The sequence below is a fragment of the Saccopteryx bilineata genome, chromosome 2 (genome assembly GCF_036850765.1).
Source record: "Saccopteryx bilineata isolate mSacBil1 chromosome 2, mSacBil1_pri_phased_curated, whole genome shotgun sequence".
In the NCBI taxonomy this organism is placed as follows: Eukaryota; Metazoa; Chordata; class Mammalia; order Chiroptera; family Emballonuridae; genus Saccopteryx; species Saccopteryx bilineata.
Genome location: NC_089491.1, coordinates 343,848,305 through 343,871,780, shown reverse-complemented (window position 1 = coordinate 343,871,780; position 23,476 = coordinate 343,848,305). Strand labels below are relative to the sequence as shown.

Below are 23,476 nucleotides of genomic sequence, written 5' to 3'. Positions count from 1 at the left end.
AGAAGTTGCTAGATGCTGGAGCAGGGGGACTTTTTAGGGAGAGTTAGGGACTCCTGTGGTTCCCCTTTCCCTCTCAGTGACTTGTGTTTGCCACTCACTTTGCAGCAGACAGGGAAGTTCAAGAGACTAATCTGGGAAATGTGACATATCAGGAAGTAGCACGCGACTTGTGTCTGAAAGTTATAAAGACAAGAGACTCTGGCAAAGGCGCAGGGCGCAGGGCAAGTGGAGCCGCCCTAGGGCAGGATTGCTGGGGGCGTGCACTCCCGCAGGGCCTCCCTGGGACACGGAGATAAAGGAGGGGAGGCTGGGCTGTCTCCTGGCTGATAACCAGGCTCCACCCAGAGGCCGATGGTGTGTGTACAGGGACAGGGGGGTCGAGAGGCAGGGTGCCCCTTCTTCCGGACCAACCAACTTGGGTGGGAGGAGGAGGGAGGCCATTTTCTGAATCTTAGACCTTAGACTCAGCACCCAGACCAGAACCAGGAAAGATTTGGGGAGCCAGAGAGAAGGACAGACAGACGGACGGACAGGCACACAGACGGCAAGTCCCCTGGAGAAAACCATTTCTTTTCGAAGTTAGGGGCCTCCACTGGGGTGTGGGGAGGCGGCTGTGAGAGAACGCCCTGCCCCCCTCCCCCCCAGAGGAGGGGAGGGTGTGAGAGGCTTGGAGAGCAGGGAGCAGAAGGGACAGGAGTGATGGGAGTGGGGAGCAGAGGTACAAGGTTCATTCTGAAGCCCGTCTGGGAACATTGCTCAGAGATGAAGATATGTGTGAGGCAGGGTTGCTGAGTGGGCAGAGGTGTCCAAATGAGCCAATATAACTCTTTAATGTACCCCGTCCTGAATCGGCTTCTCTCTTCTCCTCCTGCTGACTCAGTTCTGGAGGGTGGGGACGACTGTGGTGAGGACCACAGGGACCCAGCTGGGCGAGTGGAATGGGGACTCTCTGGAGCCAGGAGGTAAGTGAGGTCCTCGACCTGTGCTGGGCAGGTTTATGACACCTTCTAGCTCTAAGGTCCTTCCCTGCAACCCCCTGCCTTGGCCTGCATGGTCCTCACCCAGGAGACAGGCAGCGTCCCTCCTCTGAGCACCCCCTAGCGGTCCGTGTAAGGCTGAGCTGAGGGATAACAGGAGAAAGATCTCCGAACAAGGGGGCCCTCGCACTAACTTATTTATTCTCTCATCTCCCTTTCCTTTCCCCCACCTGCCTCTCGCACTGCCCTCCATCCTGTGTTTCCCCCTCCCTGGTCCCACGTGCACAGAGACCCCCGGAGGAGGGGCAGCAGCCCCCGGAGCCGAGCAGATGGTGGACCGCGGCCAGGCGGCTGCTCACAGCTGTCCTGCTCTTAGGCCTGTTCCTTGGTTCTTCTGTGCTTCTGGTCTACATCCTCCGGAGCTGTGGGCCTCGTAAGCAGGATCCTGGACCCAGCCCCACCAGCCCTTCCTCAGTCATGGGCCCCATCTGTCCATCACCCTGAGGCTTCATGCCCCTGACTGGATTCACTGCCCGTCCTGACCCTCCCCTCAGCCCCCTTCCCAGTTCTTTCCCCCTGCACCCCACCCCTGGACACCAGTACGATCCTTTCCCTCTCACCAGGGTCTCTCCTTGGTCCTCAGCAGCTGTTCCTTTGCACAGTCCCTCGGGGGAGCCCTCGGCTCTCCCTGTTTCCCCAGCTCTGAGCTTTTCCCCACAGGCCCTTGCGAGGTGCCCGCGTGCTGGCACCTCCTGGATCATTACCTGGCCTCTGGGAACAGCAGTGTGGCCCCCTGCACCGACTTCTTCAGCTTTGCCTGTGGAAAGGCCGAGGGCGCCAGCAGTTCTTTTCAGGCCCTGGCTGAGGAGAACAAGAGCCGGCTTCGCGGGATACTGGGTAAGGGACGCCAGGCGGAGACTCTGTGCCGACGGTGACTCGGAGCTAGAACCATCGTGACTCCCAAGCCTGTGTGGCTGCTGGATTGCTGGTCCACGCCGTCTGGCGAGCAGGCTCTCAGGACGCCGCCCATGTGTGCATCTCTCACCGCACCTTTGCATCGGGCTCTCCTCTCGTCCGTCTCTCTGGTCCTTCTCTTCATTTTTCTTTCCTCCCCCGTTTATCCATGATTGCTCTGCTCTCTCCAGGTTCCCCCTTTCACAAGCTCTGTCTCCTTTGCCGTCTCCCAGCCACTTTCCATTTCTGCCCGGGGCCCTCATCCCCACCGGCCTCTCCTCCAGAGCTCTGTGCTTGAGTTCTCTGCATCGCCGCCGTCTCCAGCCTTCCGGTCCTTCTTGTCTCTGACGCCCACTTGTTGGTGCTGCCCTCGCCCTTCCCACAGCTCCCCGCTCTCCGAGGAGGAGCTCCTGTCCTCTGAGGGGCCCTGGGGGGCTGGCTGACTTTGTGGTGGGTGATGGGAGACAGAGCGGGGTGAGTGTGCTAGCGGGGACTCACACGGCCGCATGTCAGGGACTGAGTGTGCATGGGCACGGAGAGGAGGGCCCAACAACACCCCGCAGGTAAGAACGTTCCTATAGGCAGTGGCCGTGGAGAAGAGGAAGGGCCCGAGAGGGAGACTGAGGGCGGAACTGAGGCCATCTAAAGGGGCGGAGGTGGGTCCCAGGAGGTTGGTGGATGGTGGTGAGGGTTTGGGAATATGAACTTTAAGGTAGGCATGCATTGGCAGTGTGAGGGAGCCGGGAGAGTGTTGATAAAGCGCCCATGGACTTTTAGGGGACAGAAATGAAGCACTCTGCCCTCCTTGTGATGCAGAAAACGTAGAAGTGGGCTCACCCTCGGTGGGGGCTGTGCTTTCTGTTCAGGTGCAGAGATGAGAGGAGACAATAATCTTCAGATACATTCTGTGGCCCACAATGAAACGGAGAGGTTTCGGGGAACCGACGGAGGGGTGTTAGATTTTGGAGGGTGGATGATTCCAGGGGATATGTGTTTCGGTTATTGTCGTGTGTTTGTTTATTTTGGGGCATCAAAGAGTGAGGAGTCTGCAGGAAGGGAGCCCACTTCTTTCTTCTCTTTGCTAAACCTTTCCTCTCTTCAGTCCCTCCAAGTTCTCTGATGTCCTGAATTTTTCTAACTCTTGTATTCATGTCCCTCCTGCCGTCCATTTCTATTCTTTCTCCTTCATCCACAACCCACTCGTTCCTCTCTTCCTTTTCTTTCCTCCCAATTCCTCCTTATTTTCTTTCTCACCTTCCCTTTACTTCCCTCATCGTCTCCTCCACACTCATTTTCCCTGCTCTTATTCTTTTATCTGGATGATCTGGTTCAAACCGGACGGCCCTCCTGTATTCCCAAATTTCCTCATTGATAGAATCAATTAGAGTCTGAAAGACCAGTGTAACAGGCTTTATTGAGAGAGAACCTGCTGGGCTGTCTCGTAAGGGAGAGCAGCCCGGTTTATGGTTGGTACAGCAATTTTAAAGGCATTTAGAGGAGGAAGGAGGATACGGGGCGGCCTATCATTGGTAGGAGTAGTTACGCAGTTGTGCGGAAGTGTTAGCTTAGTACGGATTATTGCCTTATATAGAAGTAGACGTCAAAAGGTGATAGAGTAGAACAAACGGTTGGAATATACAAAATGGTGGGGAAAGACAAATCAAACTTAAGGAAACGAAACTTATGTTGTAGCCTGAAGGACTGAAACCTATTATTTTCGACCCTTGTATAATATACAAGAAAACTGAGAAGGCAGAAGGCAGGGGAGGGTTATAGGGGCGGTGGTCTCTCTTCTGTAACTTCTTCCTGCTGTTTAGGGGCATAGTCATAGGGGCTCGGATTTTCCTGCCCAGCAATTGTAGGTTTCAGGGTTGGTGTGTAGAGCTAGGTAGATTTCACCAGTTTTCTGGTTGGTGAAAGCCTGCATGCAGTTCTGTAAGAAGCTAGAAAATGGGCCTAGGAGACAGGACCCAAAAGCTTAAATGACAAATATGAGAGTGAGTGGACCAATAAATGGTAGTAGCCAAGACACCCAGTTTGTGCGGAGCCACTGATTCCAAGATTTGGCTTGTTTTTCACAGATTCGTTGAGCTTGTTCCTTCAATTTGGTTGCCGCGTCTCTAACCAGCCCTGACTGGTTGAGGTAGTAGCAACACTCTTCCCCTAGAAAGACACAAATACCTCCTTTTTCTGCCAGTGAGAGATCAAGGCCTTGGCGATTTTGTAGTGTGACAGCAGCTAGGGAAACAAGTTGATCTTGGGGTCTTACTAGAGTAGAGGCAATTTCTTTTAGGGAGTTTTGGAGGTCTTCAGAGAGAGAGTGGAAATAAGACAGAAGTGGCCAACCCCTCACCCCAGACCTACTCCTGTAGAGATTCCTAAGGCAATAAGAAGAAGGATTACCTATATGGCTCATCTGGTCCTTTGATTGACGGTAGAGTACTAGGAACTGGGAGAGGCTCATGGGGTGGGATTATGTTGATATTTGGGTAAGATAGACTAGGGTACAGGTTTCCATCCAATTAGTGGGGAGGCCCATATAGGTGTTGGTCCCACACATATAGAAAGCCCCTGACTGAGTGAGACAGGCTGAGAAATGAATAGAGAATAGATGGACAAGGGGTTGGTTTCATCCGTCCGTCTCTAAACTCCAGATGGTCAAGGTGGAGGAAAGTGCAGCCCCAATTAGGGGGGGAGACATGGTCAGAGGCCTGCTCTGAGCATTGCAACCGTGTGGAAGGGGTAGTGAGCCAGGGATAGAGTCGTGTGGTGGGATAGGAGCATTTATGTTGTGAAGCTGTAAGAGTAGGGGGTCCTGTGAATCGAACAGGGTTAGAAAACAATCTGTTTACTTCTGGAGAGATTGGATAGTTAACTTGATGGTTTTGGTGGTCTTTGGGAAATTGAATAGTTATTGTGGTATTGCAGAGGTTAGAGGAGAGGTGACCAACTGGGATATCACCCTAAGCCTTGAAGCATAGGGGAGCAGGTGAAAGGAGAGGGGTATTTAAAGTGACTGATCTTGAGCAGAAAGGGTTGAGTTATTAAGGGATTGGTTTTAATTCTTGAGACTCCAATAATTGTTGTGTTGGAGGTGGTGAGAGGGCCGGAAATTTCAGGGAGGGTGGAAAAGGTGGCCCCAGTGTCTACAGGAAAGGAGATAGGCTTACCTGCCACACGAAATTTTACCCTGGGATCGTGGTGTGTGATGAGTACCAAGGCCAGCTGCCCAGGGCCCCTTCAATCCTTAGTCACCAGTCCTAGAAAATCTGAGGAAGGGGAGGTGTAGAAGGATCCCTAATCTTGGTCCGGCAAGAACAGGGACCCTCAGAACAGGGTCACGGAGCTGGCCAATCTACCCCACTCCTAGGACCAAGCTGAATCAAGGAGTATGAGCTGAATCAAGCCCGGAATGAGCTGCCGCTGTCCACCGCTTCCCTGGTAGTAAGCTTGGGTGAGAGCTGGGGGATCGTCCAGGCAACCAGAGCCCCTTCCTGGGTTTCAGCACTAAATGATAGAGTCAATTGGAGTCCGAAAGACCAGTGTAACAGGCTTTATTGAGAGAAATCCTGCCGGCTGTTTCGTAAGGGAGAGCAGCCCAGTTTATTGTTAGTACAGCAATTTTAAAGGCATTTAGGGGAGGAAGGAGGATACAGGGCGGCCTATCACTCATCTTTCCATCCCTCTCCTTCCCCCCTTCCCCCATGCATCTTCCTTTCTCCCCTGTGAGCTCCCCGGCTTACACCTTTCCTGCTGGTCTCTAACTGGCCACGCTCCTTTAATTCACCCATGCTGCTTTCTAGAGGCCCCAGGGTCCTGGCACCTGGGATTTGGAGAGGAGAAAGCTTTCCAGTTCTACAACTCCTGCATGGACACAGGTGCCATCGAGGCCGCAGGGGCCGGTCCCCTCAGACAAGTGATCGAGGAGGTGAGATGGACCAATGTATGCTCAGGGCTGCCATTGTATTTTCTAGTGGGCGGGTCTCTCTCCTAGGGATCCCCAGATCCTAGGAGGGAGATGGAGAAGGCAGTGCCCTGCAGAAGTGTTAGGACCTTGGGTGAGGCTGGAGAAAGAAGGCAAGGGATGGAGTTCCCAAGAGATCAAAGCACTCAGAGCAGCAGTCAGCAATAGCAACAATGGGGCACCGGTGTCAGGGACGACATCCTCAGGCTGAGCCCTGTCTCTCTTCTTCCCAGCTTGGAGGCTGGCCAATCTCCAGTAACTGGACTTCCTTAGACTTTAACCGAACTCTGAGACTGCTGATGAGTCAGTATGGTCACTTTCCATTCTTCAGAACTTATCTGGGACCTCATCCCACCCCTCCGCACATGCCAGTCATCCAGGTGAGGGACTTACTGGCAAAAACACAGTGAGACCTGGGCGTGTCTGGAATTCTAGCCTGTTGTCTGTTAGGTTGCAGGTTGGGGAGATGGGATGAATGTGCAATGTAGGGAAAGGGCCAGTGTCGGGAAGACAGAAGTAGTCCCGGTCTTCCTTCTTGCTTTTCTGATTACCCCAGAGCCTCTTGGCTAAGCCCCTGCCTCCCAGTATTACCCCTGTCTTATTTACTCTTTATTTTCTTCTGCGGGACCTTTCTCTATCATGCCCTAATTCTATTACCTCTGCCCAAGTGCCTTCACTGACTCACCTGGTCATCAGAATTCAGCTCGTGATCTTTCACAAAACCTTGCAAGTCTTTTTCCAGTCTCGTCCCTGCAGACTCCTCCAACCTTCCCTCCTGCCACATCCCTCTGCCCCTCCAACCCAAAGCCACACTCCCTTACTTACAGCTAGCTCCTCAGTCCTTTGCCTGCCACACTACCCCCTAATCCTCCACACTCATTCTGGGAATCTTACATATTTTTCAAATTCTGCTTTACATTATTATCTCTTTTAAAAAGTCTTCACTGACACCCTGGCTAGGGCCGGGGAGCCCCTCAGTCCCCCCCTTTCCCGTGCTGTCAGCATTGAACACTGTGTTGAAGCCCCTTAAAAACAGGCTACCCCTCACCTACCTTTGTTTTTCAGGACTCAGCACAAGGCCAGGCATCTAGGAGCCCACACTGGGTGTTTGTTGAGCAACTAAATAAATAAACACACGGGAGGCATTAGTACTGTGGTAGGCAATGTTATGACCCCTGTAAAGCCAGTTGCCACGGCCACCATCAGAGCCACCCGGCCCATGCTGGTTCACATTTGATTCGGACAGACAGTAATGAAACAACAGAGCCAAGAACTGGTGGGCCATTAGCTTTAATCCTAGCTTGTACTCGACAGGCAAGAAATACACACAGTTGGAAAACACTTCCCTTTCCATTCAGGGCTCCCAAAGCCACTGACTTATCTGAGTTTCCTAGAATCAAAGGTTTGTGCCTCACCAGCCTTATTCACCTCTGTTCCCCATCTCCTTCTCTCTGCACAAACTCTGCACAAACTGGCTTCTCCTTCAGCACTCTGCCATCTTGGCTGTTTCTCTTCTCCTCCACATGGCCTTTCTCCTCTCTCCTCCAGCATGTGTTCCTCTGCTCCATTTTATAGTGTAGAAATCAAAACCTTTAATCCAATATACAAACAAGGAATTCTTTGATACAAAGTCACTTATCTGAGGCATAATGGGATTCCTCATGAGAGTGCACCACCCCCTATCATGCAACTGTCAAGGGTGTGGGGAAAAGCTTAGCTTTAAAACTAAGCCTTAGGCTATAACCACCCTGCCTGCTTACAGCCTGACCCCCACCCAATGCAAACTATAAGCGAGCAAACATACATCATATTTACAAACTTATTTGACCCACAACCCCATTCTCAAAAACTTCACAGATTTATAAGAGGATAAATATATTTATATAAGAAGAACCCATCATCAGTATTCTATATTCCAGGCCTCAGTTCTAAAGGGCGTGCTCAGGGGTTTGGTGCCTCTGGGGGTTAGTTAAGATCTGGAGTGGTTAGGGAAGGTTCAGAGAGGGGGCTGGGAGCTGAGCCCTGAGGCGGGTTGATTCGCACAGGGAAGCTGAAGCTAAGGGGCTTGAGCAGGGTGGTGGGGGGTCTTAAGCTGAGGGAAGAGCCGAGGTGTGGCTCCTCTGTGGGGTGGGGGAGGATGGGTCTGGCGACCAGAGGATGTGGGGTAGGGGTGCAGTTGGAGGGAAATGTGAGCCTGGGTGCACGAGGCTGGGCTGGTTACTTCACACCTAAGGAGCCAGATGGATGTGGTAACTTTTTTACATAATAGAAAAAGAAAGAGCTACTGAGGTGTCTCAGATAGACTGGTTGTCAGTAAGCTTAAATAGAGACAGTGGTTTGGGAGGCTGGCCTGGAGGTGCTGAGGGGTCACGGTCAGTGTTTCTAAGGTTCTGAATTAAGACGCTCATGGCAGAAATGGAAAGGCCGGGCCAGGCGTGATGGCGCAGGGGACTTCATCCCTGTGGTCATGACCAGAGGACGTGATGACTGATGAAATATACATACAGAAAATGAAGAAATGGGGAAACGACCCCCCCCCCAGTTTTGATTTGGTCTGAATGTGAGGAGGGTGATTGCTATCAACTTGAGACTGGACAGACTCTAGGGACAAGGATGGAGAGAGAGAACGGACTGCAGAGGAAGCACCCCAATGAGAGTGAGGGCAGGGAGGAACAAGAACAGGCCACCAGGTGGGGGCAGACCAGCATGGGGAGGGCCGGAGGAACCACAAAGAACAGGACAAAGTCAGTTTCAGGAGAGAGGGGCCATCTTTGGTTGTCAGATGGCTGAGCTCAGAGACTAAGGAAGGAGAAGACCACATTGGTAACCTCCTAAAGATAATCCCAGAACGGGTATGGACATGGCCACACACCATACCGAGCCTAGGAGGAAGGTAAGGCAGGGGACAGGCGACTCAGTTCTTCAGCTCGGACATCAGTGTGACAAAGGAGGCAGGGGGAAGATTTCTCAAGGTAGGGGAGAGGCACATGGCTCAAGGTGGGAGTGAGGTATTGAAGTTGGAAAAGGAAAAGGTAAAGCACGCAGGAAACACTCTGCAGAATAGAATCGAGGACGCGCCCACGCCCGAGCTAAGAGGCAGGGGAGGTGAGCGAGCCACCTGGCCTGTGTGCACCATTCAAGAGGGCACCCGAAACTCCATAGTGAAGATGAATCATATTGTAATGAGTATTTTATAAAAAAGTCTGTCAATGCAAAGATCCACGATGAACAAAATATCAAATTTCTGTTTATTGTGGATTTGGGGGGGGGGGGATGCACGGTGAACAAAGCCTTATTTTATTCAGCATGAATTGTTAGCATTTGTTTTGATTTTGAAAACTATCAATTTGGACATTAGTTATCTGGATGACTGAGTTTTTAGTAGCTCTTAAAGTTTGCCTCTGAGGTGGGCATCTCACCCCTATGCCCCAGACCTGGCCCTAGCACAGAAATGGTTCCCTTCAGGACGTGGGTTACATGCTTCTCTCACTGAGCACCCCCAAACTGGTTGAAATACCCACTTTATCTTCACATTCCCTTGTCTGGGCTCCCCCTTTCTATGCCCCTTGCGCCCAGTCCCTTCCTTTCTTTGTCCCCTCGCTCCTTCTCGGTGCCCTCCTTGTCCCACTCCCGAGGCCGCCAGCCCCGGCACAGCCCCACCTACCCACGCCCGTCCTCTCCTTCCTCCACACTACCCACTTCTCTCCAGTCTCTCTTGTGTCCAGATAGACCAGCCAGAGTTTGACATTCCTCTCAAGCAAGAGCAGGAACAGAAGACCTACGCCCAGGTGAGATGGAGCAGTGGACAAAGGTCCTGACCTCTGACTCTCAGAGCAAGGCAGGCCCCTAGTGGCCGGAACTGAAGTTCACCCCGTCCCCAGATCCTGCGGGAATACCTGACTTACCTGAACCAGCTGGGGATCTTGCTGGGGGGAGACCCAAGCAAGGTGCAAGAACACGCCTACTTGTCCATCTCCATCACCTCGCGGCTGTTCCAGTTTCTGAGACCCCTGGGCCAGCAGCGGGCACAGGGACACCTCTTCCAGATTGTCACCATAGACCAACTGCAGGTGTCTTGGACCGGGAACTGGAGGAGGGTGGGCGTGAGGGTCTCTCCCAAACTTTCCTGACCTCCTTGTTTTCTTTCTCCTCATTCCCTAATTCCTTCCCATCCCTAACGTTTTTGGCTCCATCCTGTCCCCCACCCATACCCTCCACTCCCCCTCAAACCCTGAAGGTAGGGAAACCCTTCTCCTTCCCACTCCTCCTTGGCTGTCCCTCTCAGCCTTTGTGTCCCTCTTCTAAGGAGGTGGCCCCTGCCATTGACTGGTTCTCCTGTCTGCAAGCGACATTCACCCCGATGTCCCTGAGCCCCTCCCAGGCCGTCGTGGTCCATGACCTGGATTATTTGAAAAACATGTCGCAGCTGGTGGAAGAGGAGGCGTTGAGGCACAGGTTTGCCCCAGGTAGGGTTGGGGAGGGTCTGGGTGGAGGAATGCGTCTGAGGACCCAGAGGTCTCAGGGACACAGGCGACTTTGGAAAATGAAGGCTGGTAAGGATCTCCCAGGAAGATGGGAGGGATGCCCAGACCCATGAGACAGAGAAGGGCTGGGCTGGGCAGCCCAAGAGGAAGTGGAGGAAGGATGAGAGGCTTGGGGGCGTGGGGAAGGGAAAACACTCGTGAAATGAGGGACATGGGTGCCCAGCGAGACACAGGGTTTGCTGGGAGGAGGACCCAGGCTGTGGAGAGCCCCTGAGCCATAGGAAATGCAGGGAGGCCAGCCAGGAGGACAGCGTGGGCCGGGCGTGGGGGGGGGCAGAGGAGGACCCAGACTGTGGAGAGCCCCTGAGCCATAGGAGATGCAGGGAGGCCAGCCAGGAGGACAGCGTGGGCCGGGCGTGGGGGGGGCAGAGGAGGACCCAGACTGTGGAGAGCCCCTGAGCCATAGGAGATGCAGGGAGGCCAGCCAGGAGGACAGCGTGGGCCGGGCGTGGGGGGGGCAGAGGAGGACCCAGACTGTGGAGAGCCCCTGAGCCATAGGAGATGCAGGGAGGCCAGCCAGGACAGCATGGGCTGGGCGTGGGGGGGGGGGCAGAGGAGGACCCAGACTGTGGAGAGCCCCTGAGCCATAGGAGATGCAGGGAGGCCAGCCAGGAGGACAGCGTGGGCCGGGCGTGGGGGGGGCAGAGGAGGACCCAGACTGTGGAGAGCCCCTGAGCCATAGGAGATGCAGGGAGGCCAGCCAGGAGGACAGCATGGGCTGGGCGTGGGGGGGGGCAGAGGAGGACCCAGACTGTGGAGAGCCCCTGAGCCATAGGAGATGCAGGGAGGCCAGCCAGGAGGACAGCGTGGGCCGGGCGTGGGGGCGGGGGCGGAGGAGGACCCAGACTGTGGAGAGCCCCTGAGCCATAGGAGATGCAGGGAGGCCAGCCAGGAGGACAGCGTGGGCTGGGCGTGGGGGAGGCGGAGGAGGACCCAGACTGTGGAGAGCCCCTGAGCCATAGGAGATGCAGGGAGGCCAGCCAGGAGGACAGCGTGGGCCGGGTGTGTGTGGGGGGCGGAGGACCCAGACTGTGGAGAGCCCCTGAGCCATAGGAGATGCAGGGAGGCCAGCCAGGAGGACAGCGTGGGCCGGGCGTGGCGGGAGGCGGAGGAGGCACACAGATGGCCTACGGAGGAGGCGAGGGCTGGGGTGCTGGGGGCGGGGAGGAGCTGAATGAGAGGCGTGTCTCAGCTGTGATGAGAGGACCCTGGAGACCTGGAGAGAACAGGAAGTCGAGGAAGGTGGGGATGTGCAGGTGAGGCTTCGTGCGAGGCTCTCTGTCATCGCTGGCACCTGTGTGTTCACCCCCGGAAAGGGGCTTCCTTCCAGGGCCTGGGCCCTTCTTCCTGGTAACACAGCAGCAACAGCATCTAGAGATGCTTTCTGAGTGGAACAGACGGGCACTCGCAGGCGGGAGCAGGCTACATCAGGGCCCAAAGGCAGCCTGGTGAGAGGGTTGCTAGCAGGGCAGGGACGGGTCCCATCCCTGCTTTGTGGCTCTTAGAAGATACACCTTAAGATGAGTGATGAGTTCCTGGCTGTGGAAGGAGATTAATCAGTGTTTGGTGAAATCTAGATCCAGCCTCCATCTAGTCCGGACCCCTCTCCCTGTGTCCTGAGAAGCCTGTCACTTTGTCTCATTCTTTTTTCCATCGCTCTCCGGTGCACACCAGCAGAGCTGTCCTCCACCGTTTCACACTCAGCATTCTCTCCCAACACAGAGCAGTGGCTTCTCCCCAGAGTCCAGGTGACTTCTGCAAGGGGAGGCTTTGCTTTAGGGACCCCCAGAGCCCCGGGGTGCAAGTGTGGGTCTCCTCCTCTCCGCAGGGACTTTCTGCAGAGCCACATGATCTTTGGGCTGGTGGGGACCCTGTCCCCAGCCCTGGACAGCGAGTTCCAGAAGGCACGCCAGGAGCTGATCCGGCAGCTGCGGAAGCTGACTGAGCGGCCACCCATGGTGAGGAGAGGGGATGCGCTGTCCAGATTGGGGGCTGCAGGCACACCTGTCCTTTCGAAGAGTAAACTGGGGCCTGTTGCTGTCAGGTAAGGGGTTTGGGGGTGGATGCCCCCCCCCCCCGATGTCTGGGTTTTCATGAAAGCAGGCAGCTTGGGCATGCAGCACTTACCTTGAGAATGGAGGTACCAGGTACTGGCTCTTTTAGGCACACACATCTGGCTATGTCTCTGACCTTTTGCTGAGTGTTGAAGTTCAAATGTAGAGCTCTCAAATGACCCAAGAACTGCTCTCTTCTTTGTCCTGATGCTTAAACTATTTACCCAGCACTCCTGAGCTCTGTGATTGAGGATGGGATGAGAGACAGAGGTAGCACGCAGCGGCTTTCCCTCTGTCCAGGGGATTCCAGGGTCTGATACTCAAGTTCTTACCAAGAATTTACCTCTAACACTCAGTGGGATCTGGCGGGCCACCCTGTGGGCTTTGTGTTGCAGACCCCGGTATATCTGAGGAGGGACTGGGTAGCGAGCGCACTTCACTAGCTGCAGTCTACCACGCTAGAGAAGTTTTGGATTGGCTCCTTTACCGAGGACTTTGAAGTCCTCCTGGGTTGGGCAAATCCAAATGCAAATGGAGGTATCTGGTACGCTACAGGCACCCCAACCTCGGTGAAGGCCTCTATTCAGTGGTTTTTTGTCTTTTCTTAGTAATTTATGAACAGTTTCTCTGCCCTGGAGAAACACACTGCTTTTGCACCCTGAAATATCTGTGGAATTCGGGGAGGAGGGGAATGTATGCACAGGAACTGGAATGCAGTTATTGCTCACTGAGAATTTATGACGTGGCAGACATTTTTCTCAGCCCTCTCGATAGATGAGCTGGTGTAATCCTCACCACGTTTCCACGAGGTGGCACACCATTCTGTCCGTTTTATAGGCAGGGACACTGAGGTACATGAGTGATGGAACTTGCTCAAGGTAGCGCATCTGGTAAGTGGGTAGAGCTAAAGTCTGTGTCCTTAATCATTGTGCTGAAAAACATTCTTATGGCCTGTTGCTGAGTATTCAAGTTTAGTGTAGAACTCTAAAGTTATCAAGTGAAAAGTCCTTAGGACTCTCAGGAGGACAAGGCCCCAAGTAGATTCCTTCTGCTCAGCCTTTCTTTTGACTTAGATAAGAGGAACAGTTCTCACTGTTTTCAGTTGGGTTGCTACATAATCTCTGGCGACAAACAGCTTCTTATAAATCCCAGAACACAAGGAGGAAGAGTGTCAACATTGAAACTCACACTTGAATTTAGGAGGCTTACAAATTGTTAGAGTCTCCATCCTTTCTAGATCGAATACATTTATTTACTGCTTCTCGGCCTTTTGGCTAAGAGCGTGTGTAGTATCTGCTCTGATCAGCTCAATAAAATAATAATTTTGTTAGGATATATCATTGATTTGAGGATTAAAAGCTGAATGAAGCTCCGACAGGTGGTGGAGAGACTTTGGGGAGGCTGCTTCACCCCTCCGAAGGCACAGGACCCAGGATGGGATGCACGTAATAATAATAATAATAATAATAATAACAATAATAGCTGATACACACTGTCTAGCTACTGTTTTGCAGTTTCATTACATGCAATTTCTAGCATCAGTGATTTTATTTAACCCTCCCAGAAACACTCTGAGGACCTCAGAAAGAACAAGTAACTTTTGTAAGACCGCTCAGCTCATACATAAAGGCACAGACACCAAAACAATCTGCCTGGCACACGAGGCCGTGTTGTCAGCCAGTGCTATGCAGGATTGAGAAATAAGTGGGCGGGACAGAAAATGGGTTGGCAGATCCTTTCTAGAAAGGTCAAGTAAGATTTTTGACTTTGTGGTCCAGATGGTTTGTGTTGCAACCACTCGACTCTATCCTTGTAACACAAAAGGAGATGTACAGCAAATAAGGGAAAGGGTGTAGCTGCATTCCGAGGGAACTCTGGCTTAGGCCAGTGGTTCTCAACCGTTTTATACTCGGGGACCAGAGGCCTAGCGGGCCAGAAACAGAAACACAGAATGAATAAAGGTTTATCTTATTACGCATAACAGTGCAACACAGTACAAGCTGATGCTTGATTTCCAAACTCCGCCTGTACAATGCACTGAACACTACATAAGTTTGTCCGAATGCTTTTTGTCTATTGTGCGTGATTTGTAAATGCTCTGCATGGTGCAGAAGGTTGTTGAAATGAGCCTGTAAGTTCCAAAGATATATAAGACAACCTCAGTAGTATTTTCATTGGTGATACAGGCTGATAAGTGGCAATCACCTGAGCATAAGCAAACTTGACTAAGATCATTGGGGTCTATAATCTTCATCCAACACCAGGGTAGTTAACTCTTTCATGAACCATCACAAAATTTCTGGCAAACCGGCACTTGTCCGCAGACCAGTGGTTGAAAAAAACACTGATTTAGACAATAGATGCTCTGAGAGTTCCCAAGAGGGAGAGATCTGGGTGGGTGTGACTGATCAGCTCAAGAAGTAGGATGGAAGCGAGGTCCAGAGAGTTAAAGTTTTCTAGCAAAGAAAGGCCTACCATTTCACTGGGACAGGTCGGCTAAAACGATTTGACTAGAATTTATGGTTCTCCTCAATGGTTATTAAGTCCAGGTTTCTAACCGTATTCTTTGGAATGCATTCTACTTTATAGTGTCCTTATTCAGAAAGACTGCTGAGTCTCATGGTAGGACTGTGTTTTGTTGATTAATTTTGAATATATAGTCAATAACAATGGCTATAAAGGCAAGTATTATTAAATTTGAGAAGCTGAGCTTGGCAAAGTAGAAGTCAGACTTCACATTTGTACCTGTTAAATGTGAACTATTTATGTTTAGTCCAACATCTCAATTTACTCAGATAACTTCAACCTTTTTATCAGTCATCCATTACATTACCTTTTCTTTTTACCTTGGGTCATTAACAGTTGTATAGTGTATCTTCTTCAAGACTACTGTTAAGATCCTGAAGAAGGAGGAGCCTTGGGTCAGGCTATTGAAGACCTGGCTATGGATTTGTCCATTTAATTCATGCAGCACATGTTTATTGAGCACCTACTAGATACCAGACCCTGCTCTAGGCACTGCAGACTGCAGTAAACAAAACAGACAAAAGGCTCTGCCCTGAGACACTTACATTCCAATGGATGCAGACAGACAGCGAACTAGATAAAATGTCTTAGGTGGTGAGAAATGCTGTGGAGATACCAAACAGGAGAAGGAGAGAGGACTTGTTAGGTGGGGGGCATCTCACGATTTTCGGCAGCCCTGCTCAGAACAGCACATACAAACTTGGCGCCATTAAACTTTGATGTTTTGTTAGGGGTTGGCCAACTGAGCATCCACTCAGATCACACCATCATCCAACCTAGATTTCTCCATCTCATCCACAAGGATTTAATTTGTGGTTTTACCAAATGCCTTCTTGAAATCCAAATAATGCCAGTAGAGCAATGGTTTAGAATTTCCGGGGTATTTTCCCTGGGTTATTTGGCCTCACTTTCCAAGCAACTCTGTATGGAAGTTGAAACAGGTATTTATCTCATTTTTTGTTGTTGTTGTTGTTGTTTTTTGTATTTTTCTGAAGCTGGAAACAGGGAGAGACAGTCAGACAGACTCCCGCATGCGCCCAACCGGGATCCACCCGGCACGCCCACCGTGGGGCGACGCTCTGCCCACCAGGGGGCGATGCTCTGCCCATCCTGGGCGTCGCCATGTTGCGACCAGAGCCACTCTAGCGCCTGAGGCAGAGGCCACAGAGCCATCCCCAGCGCCCGGGCCATGTTTGCTCCAATGGAGCCTCGGCTGCGGGAGGGGAAGAGAGAGACAGAGAGGAAAGCGTGGCGGAGGGGTGGAGAAGCAAATGGGCGCTTCTCCTGTGTGCCCTGGCCGGGAATCGAACCCGGGTCCTCCGCACGCTAGGCCGACGCTCTACCGCTGAGCCAACCGGCCAGGGCTATCTCATTTTTTATAGCTGGTGTTTCTGAAGTTCTGCGGTTGAGTTACAATCTGACACTTTATTAAATGCTGAATTCTCTGTGTGGAGGTAGTGTTGAAGTGGTCCTTGAGGATGAATTTAACCTATGGATGTGTTTTGTTGGCCTTTAAAGCTTTTTGTAACTGTTTCATTAATCACCTTCAAAAATTAGGAGGTGGTGCCTGACCTGTGGTGGCGCAGTGGATAAACATTGACCTGGAACACTGAGGTTGCCGGTTCGAAACCCTGGGCTTGCCTGGTCAAGGCACCTATGGGAGTTGATGCTTCCTGTTCCTCCTCGCCTTCTCTCTCTCTCTCTCTCTCTCTCTTTCCTCTCCTCTCCTCTTTAAAAATGAATAAAGTCTTTAAAAAATGTTTAAAAAAAATTAGGAGGTGGCATGCCAATAATCCGAGTTTCGGCCCGTGGTTGTGGTAAGCGTGCAGCGTGGGCACCGGTGGGCCACAGCTTACCACAGCCTTGTGACGTCGCTGGTTGGCACTGGGCACTCTCTCCCACTTGCCATCGCCCCCTGCACCCTGTGGCTCTGATGTTGGACAGCTTCCCTCAGCCATGTCACCTCATTGCCCCTATCTGAGTGTGTGACTCCTGGTCTGTGGTCTGTCTTGTGGAGAAACTATTAACCAGAGAAATCGCTATCATACTGCCCCTGTCTGTCCCTCGGTGATCCTACGTTGGCCCTTAGTCATTACACATTATTTTCCAAGTATTAAAAATTAGTCGTTTTAGTGATTCCCAGAGTAGCCCAGGAGTGAGCAGTGAGATGTGTTAGGTGGCATCTATACTCTCCAGGAGCAGGTCAAGGCTGACCATGGCCCAGGCTGTGGGGACGGGCGTGGAGCAGGCAAAGGCTGTTGGCGGAAGGGACAGGCACCAGCAAAAGGGATCGGGAAACAATTCAAGCACCAGGAGGTGTGAGAGGGACAGGCACCACCCAGCGCAAGGCCCATGCTGCTCACTGCCGCCCCTGGCGTCACCGCAGCAGAGTCCGCACGGGGACCCCGTCACCATTCTCAGACCCACGTTCCCTTCCTATGTGTGTTTGCTTTCAACACTGTGCTTCAGAGAAAGAGTCTGAGTCCCTGCTCCTCACAAGGTCCTTAAACAGGTTTCATGGTGAGGGGACTGGCACACATACTGTGGCAACCAGCTCTGCAGCCGCAATAACGTTATCCAAAATGATAAACGTCCTGAAAGGCAGGCCCAGGGCTTTCTTCTTCACTGAGGGCCACACTGGCTTTCTCTTTCTGATCCCTCTTTGGTGGGAGCCCCATAAACTCTCTGTCCTGTCTGGTCATAGGACCAGAGAGCTTAGCGGCAGCCTAACTACCCCTCCTGAGAAGAGGTCTGAGGGAAGTAAATAAGTTACAGGAATGAAGTCTTGTGACTTCATCCCACTGGGCCCACATTAGCATATGAGCTGGTTTTCCGAAGTCCCTGCTCAGCTTCCCCTGAGAGCGGCTCCCTGGTTCCCACCCTGGCCTTGACAGTGTCCCTCCCGGGCCCTGGTCTGGAACATGTCTCTGAGTCTGCCGTCATCTCCAGGCCAGCCCTCTGGCCAGCTCCTCAGGACGCCCAAGCCCACTGCCGAACCCTCCCCAGCATCTCCTTTTCCTTATTCTTTCTGTCCTGCTGTTAGAAAACAACCCCGCCACCGAGGCCCTCTTGGGTTTTTGCCTAAGTGTCTCTCCACCTTTGAGGTTGGAGAGGTCCCCCATCTCAACCTATTTTCTGTTTCCTCTGGCTTTGGCCGCAGGTGTCTTAGCGCTCTAAATTCACATCTTGCTTCTTTTCTTTCATCCTTTTCTCCTACTAAACAACACTATGGCACCTGAAGCCCAGTTTCCCTCTGATATCTTTCTTCTTCAAAGACTGGATCTTGCTCTGTGATCCATGTCGCCCATTTGGAGAGTAGGGGAAGGGGGGTGGGGTGGGGGCGGGAGGAATGACTTTTATTAATTTGCATTTTAAACAAAGAAATATGGGAAGGGGAGTCACTGCTGGGCTCCCCGGGTGGTGCCTGTGGTGGGTGGCAATGGGGTGGCTACCAGAGAGCTGGCCTGAGAGGGTTGGCATCTAGTCTGGTCCTTCCCAGGAGCCTGCCCAGTCCCCGGAAGGGCGTCCCCCCGAGGCCTCGCTGTCAGATCCGAGAGACAATGAACGAGGGCACTTTGCCCGAGCCAGGCTCATGAGGCTTGCCCCAGAGAACTGAGCCTCAAGAGCAGCAGTGAGCCCTTGTGTACCGCCAAAAGAGACAATAGAGTCAAGTGAGACAAACCCAGAATGTCCAGAGAAGAAAGCAACCTCAGGGGAGGGGAGGACTCGACGAGACTGTCCTGGGACAGCAGATGAGGAAGACCCTTGGCCGGAACCACTCATTCCAGCTTTCTCTCCATAGCCCGCCCCCCCGCGATGGATGACGTGTGTGGAGGAGACCGGAGCCTTCTTCGAGCCCACCCTGGCAGCCCTCTTCATTCACGAGGCCTTCAGCCTGAGCACCCAGAGTGCAGTATGTGAGGGCCCCTCCCTGGCCCGTGCCCCCCACCCTCCCCACCCAGCGCACTTGGTCCTCGTTCTGTTGACTGGGCCCTTCTCGAGGATTCGTGTACTTAGGAGTCAGAGAGTCGCAGAGAGAGAACCCAGAGACACACATGCCCTGTCCCCCTGGTGTAGCTGTGTGACACAAAGGTACACAATATACAAGCCACCCGATTTCCTTGCCCTTGTGTTTCCTCAACCATAAAACGAGACAGCTGAACTCCATGACCTGTGAGCCTACTCCCTGTTTACGATTTTTTAACAACACATGAGACGACGTGAGGATGGAATGATATAATCTTAAGTGAAAATAAAGAAGAACTGAAGGCTTTTGGAGTGCCTACCATGTGCCCCATACACTTGTAAGCATGTCTCTTGAACTGCTTTAATTCCTCACATCGTCTCAATCATGTAGGAAAGAGAACGGAAGCAGAGAGAGGCTAAGTAACTTGCCCAAGCCACCACACAGCAGACTCAGGACTTGAACTCAGACTCCTGGTATTGCCATTCATTTTCCTCTATCAAGAAATGCTGATATACAGCTTGACCGGGTGGTGGTGCAGTGGATAGAGTGTCGGACTAGGATACCGAGGACCCAGGTTCGAGACCCCGAGGTCGCCAGCTTGAGCATGGGGTCATCTGGTTTGAGCAAAAGCTCACCAGCTTGGACCCAAGATCACTGGCTCGAGCAAGGGGTTACTCGGTCTGCTGAAGGCCCATGGTCAAGGCACCTATGAGAAAGCAATCAATGAACAACTAAGGTGTCGCAATGTACAATGAAAAACTAATGATTGATGCTTCTTATCTCTCCGTTCCTGTCTGTCTGTCCCTGTCTATCCCTCTGACTCTCAAAAAAAAAAAAAAAAGAAATGATGATATACACAAGATGGTAGATGGCTGGGCGAGCAATAGCCCTACAGACAAGCAGCGAGGCTGGGAGGTTTCAGTGGGTTGGGATGCTGAAGCACCCAGGAAGAGGGAGAGAGGAGACGCATGCCTTAAGAAAGAGGGTGTGCAGACAAGGTCCCTCAGAGTAGAGGCAGAACGATGGTCCTCATCTCCCTTCTGCTCTCTGAGAGGATCACCTTGCCACGAGTAAGGACGGGGACTCCCTCCCTCGGCAGGCTGAAAGCCCCCCACAGAAAGAAATGGGCTCTTCTGTCGACCACGCAAGAGTGACCAGCCCCCACTTCCCCTGTCTGTCTTCACAGGCCTTTCTACCCTGGGTCTTTGGTCACCTAGAAAACCACTCTATCTTTCTGAGACCTTCCCTCATCCCTGGCAGCTCTTCAGGGCCAAGACCCCTTCCTAGCAGCCCAGTGGGCAGGACACGAGACTGAGGCTGAGCCTCATCCTGCTTCCCCGTCCCTGCCTCCCACCCACAGGCCATGGACTTGTTCACCGCTATCAAGGATGCCTTCGTGGCCCGCCTCAGAAGGCTGCCCTGGCTGGATGAGGAGACCCGGAGAAAGGCCCAGGATAGGGTGAGGCCAGGAGAGGACGGGGTAGGGACACGCGGCAGGTGGGACTGAACGTTGGATCAACAGATTCCAGTGGCTGGAGGAGAGTGTAGAAGGCACAAGGGCACACGGCCTGTGTCACTCACACCCTGGTCACAAAGTGAAAGGTGGGGGCAGGGAGGTTCCCTCTGATAGACTCGGGCAGCTAGGTTCCTTCTCCCTGTGTCCCCCCAGGTCACCCAGCTGCAGGTGAAGATGGGGGCCCCAGAATGGGCCATGGAGCCGGCGCTGGCCAGACAGGAATATGATGACGTGGGTCCCTGCCCCTCCCAGCCCCGCCCTAGTCCTCAGCCTTCCCCTCACCCACCCACATGGCAGACAATCCATTTTCCCTGGGGGATTTGAATCAACACCTTCCTGCCCTGCTGCTGGCTGGGTTTTACGGGCAAGGAGCCATGCTTTTCAGGTCAGGATTTGTGTGTGTGTGTGCGTGCACACGCGCATTCTGTAACTGGCCCGATGATGTCCATCTGCGTGCTGACACATGAGAAGCTTGTCTCGCCCACCTGTGCAGAGGGCTTGTGCTGCTTCCCACTGCACTGAGGACGGCCATGTGTCAGGGCTTACCTGTCTGGGTTCAGAGGTAGCATTCAGGGTATGTCAGTGTGCACGGACACCTGTCACCTGCCTCCTCCCAGGTGCACCTCGGGCCCAGCTTCCTGCAGTCCTTCCTGAGTGGCGTTCGGTCCCGCCGAGCTAGAACTGTGCAGCGCTCCCTGCAGCCTTCCGCCCACCACAGGTATGGAAGCAGAGCGGGCACAGACGCTGCGTCCTGGGGACGCACGTCCATGGTTGGTGAGAGCGCGAGCGGGGCTCGGGGAGACAGGGACAGTGACGTAGTTGGGGGCGACCGCTCACGTCAGCGGCACAGTAAATGATGGAGCTGGTGTTCAGATGTACTCTTCCCACAGGTGGCAGGTGCCTCCCTGGGAGGTCAGAGCTTACTATTCAGACTCTGACCACGTGGTGGTCTTCCCTGCCGGACTCCTCCAACCCCCCTTCTTCCACCCGGCCTACCCCAGGTACGGGCCATTCCGTGAGGGTGGACAGGAGGCTTCCTGCAGGCAGTGGGTGGATGTCCTGGTGGATGGGACTTGCGGTGGAGGGCTGCGGAAGGGTTCTGGGTCAGACAAGCCCTGTCTCCTTAGGGCCGTGAACTTTGGCGCTGCAGGCAGCATCATGGCCCATGAGCTGTTGCACATCTTCCACCAGCTCTGTGGGTAACAGCGGGCCATGGGGAGGTGGGGCCATTGGGACCCCAGGCGAAGGCCCCAAAGGAGGCCTAGAGGAGGAGAAAGGGAGGGTATGCGAGGGCTCCAGGTGGGACAGTCCTAAAGCTTCTGCGATGCTCTGGGGGGCTGGCCCCGTTGGGGGCACCCCCATGTGCCCACCCCTGGACCATGCCTCACCATTTTGTTCCCTTGCTCCCTTTTCAACAGTACGCCCCGGGGGGTGCCCGGCCTGTGACACCCGTGCCCTGCAGGGGGCACTGCTGTGCCTGGAGCACCTCTACGCTGCCTTCTCCTTACCTGGTGGCGCTTCCTTCAATGGTTCCCACACGTTACTGGAGAACACGGCAGACGTGGGGGCGCTGGCCATTGCCCTGCAGGTAGCTCACATTCCAGGGGCCAGGATCTTCTGACCAGTAGCATAGATGCCCTGTCCCCGACTTTTCCTTCTGTTATCCCTCATGCCAACATAGTTGCAAAGCTTTCCGTCATTCACATCCCCACTGGACAGATGGCTCCCGGGATCGCCTCCTAATAGGCCCCTCTTTTCTAGGATATCTGTAGATTTTCTGACAAGTATGTTTACTCCTGGCTCAGACTAGTGCAAGACTTGGGAAAGGGGGCCACGGACTGGTCTGGGGTGTCGCGTATGGAACGTCAAAATCCCACATGGCCACAGGTCTGGAGCCGAAGGGCTCTCTCCACCCCACCCCCATGTATAGGCGTACAACAGGAGGCTCTTATGGCACCGTGGGGAGACCACCATGCCCAACCTGGGCCTCAGCCCCCAGCAGCTCTTCTTCCGGAGCTATGCCCAGGTAGGCCGCCGCTGCCTCCCTGGGGCTTGCTCTGTGTCAGACAAAATACCCCGTTGCTAATGCCTGAAGAATCTCTTCCCCCGATACGCCCTCCCCCAAATGTCCCCATCTGCGCAGAGGTCCCTGTCATCCTTCCACACATGTCCCCATGGGCCCATCCTTTTGTATTACAACAAACTCTTCTACCGAAGTTAGCATCCCCTACAAACAACAACAACACACTACTCCTAAATCCTGCCCTGAGGTGAGCTCAGTTTCTTCTCTCATTTCTTCTCTTAGAAATACAAACCCCTTAAAAACAAGCCTTAATAGATTGTCTATAGACTGTGTTTTTCCTTAGAGACCTCTCCTGCCAGGTGTGGTCCCCATCTGAGGTGACCCCCTAAATACTACGTGCTCCCTCTGCAGACACCGCCCCAGTTCCTCAGGATCCTCAAGGACGCCCTCCCACGGTTCTCCCAGCAGACCCCACCTCTCGGTCACTTCCACAGGGTCTGGCGCCACAGCCCTGGCTCCGCCTCGACTGCCCAGTGCCGGGTCCAGTGACCCACAGCTGGCATATACGCGTCTTCTCTCCCGTGGGCCCTGCTCATTCCCATCACCCCCCTCGTCTTTGCCTGCTGTCCCTGGTCACTGCCTTGTCCGCCCTGTCGTTCCCCTCACCCTTGGCGGGCCTCTCTCTACCCAGGTGATGTGTCGGGAGCTCAGTGCACAGGATTCTCAGGATACTCACAGCCCTCCCGCCCTGCGAGTCCATGGGCCCCTCAGCAACACCCCAGCCTTCGCCAGACATTTCCACTGCCCACACGGCGCCCTCCTGAACCCCTCCCGCCGCTGCCAGCTGTGGTGACTGGGCCACCAGAGATCTCAGTCCAGATGTGTCGTCTCCCCCTGCCCCGGCCAGAGCCTTGGGGCAGCCTCTCATCACCCCTTCTTTTCCAAAAATAA

The 23,476-nt window shown here is 53.5% G+C and overlaps 1 protein-coding gene and 1 pseudogene across 2 annotated transcripts; both read left to right on the top strand.

Moving 5' to 3' along the window:
• The first annotated feature begins 307 nt into the window (after positions 1-307).
• KEL (Kell metallo-endopeptidase (Kell blood group)) lies at positions 308-23,476 on the top strand. 2 transcript variants are annotated; one of them, XM_066255297.1, is made up of 19 exons: positions 308-354; positions 881-962; positions 1,266-1,410; positions 1,698-1,874; positions 5,735-5,859; positions 6,129-6,275; positions 9,621-9,683; positions 9,777-9,965; positions 10,202-10,350; positions 12,268-12,397; positions 18,822-18,932; positions 20,347-20,445; positions 20,656-20,733; positions 21,120-21,220; positions 21,393-21,503; positions 21,630-21,697; positions 21,921-22,090; positions 22,433-22,528; positions 23,217-23,476. In XM_066255297.1, the coding sequence occupies exons 2-19, from the start codon at positions 939-941 to the stop codon at positions 23,376-23,378; spliced, it is 2,145 nt and encodes a 714-aa protein (XP_066111394.1). In that variant the 5' UTR covers positions 308-354; positions 881-938; the 3' UTR covers positions 23,379-23,476. The 2 variants fall into 2 exon arrangements, with proteins under 2 accessions (XP_066111394.1, XP_066111393.1); XM_066255296.1 differs by lacking the exon at positions 308-354 and having other exon boundaries at positions 844-962.
• On the top strand, positions 13,748-13,908 carry LOC136327741 (U2 spliceosomal RNA; annotated as a pseudogene).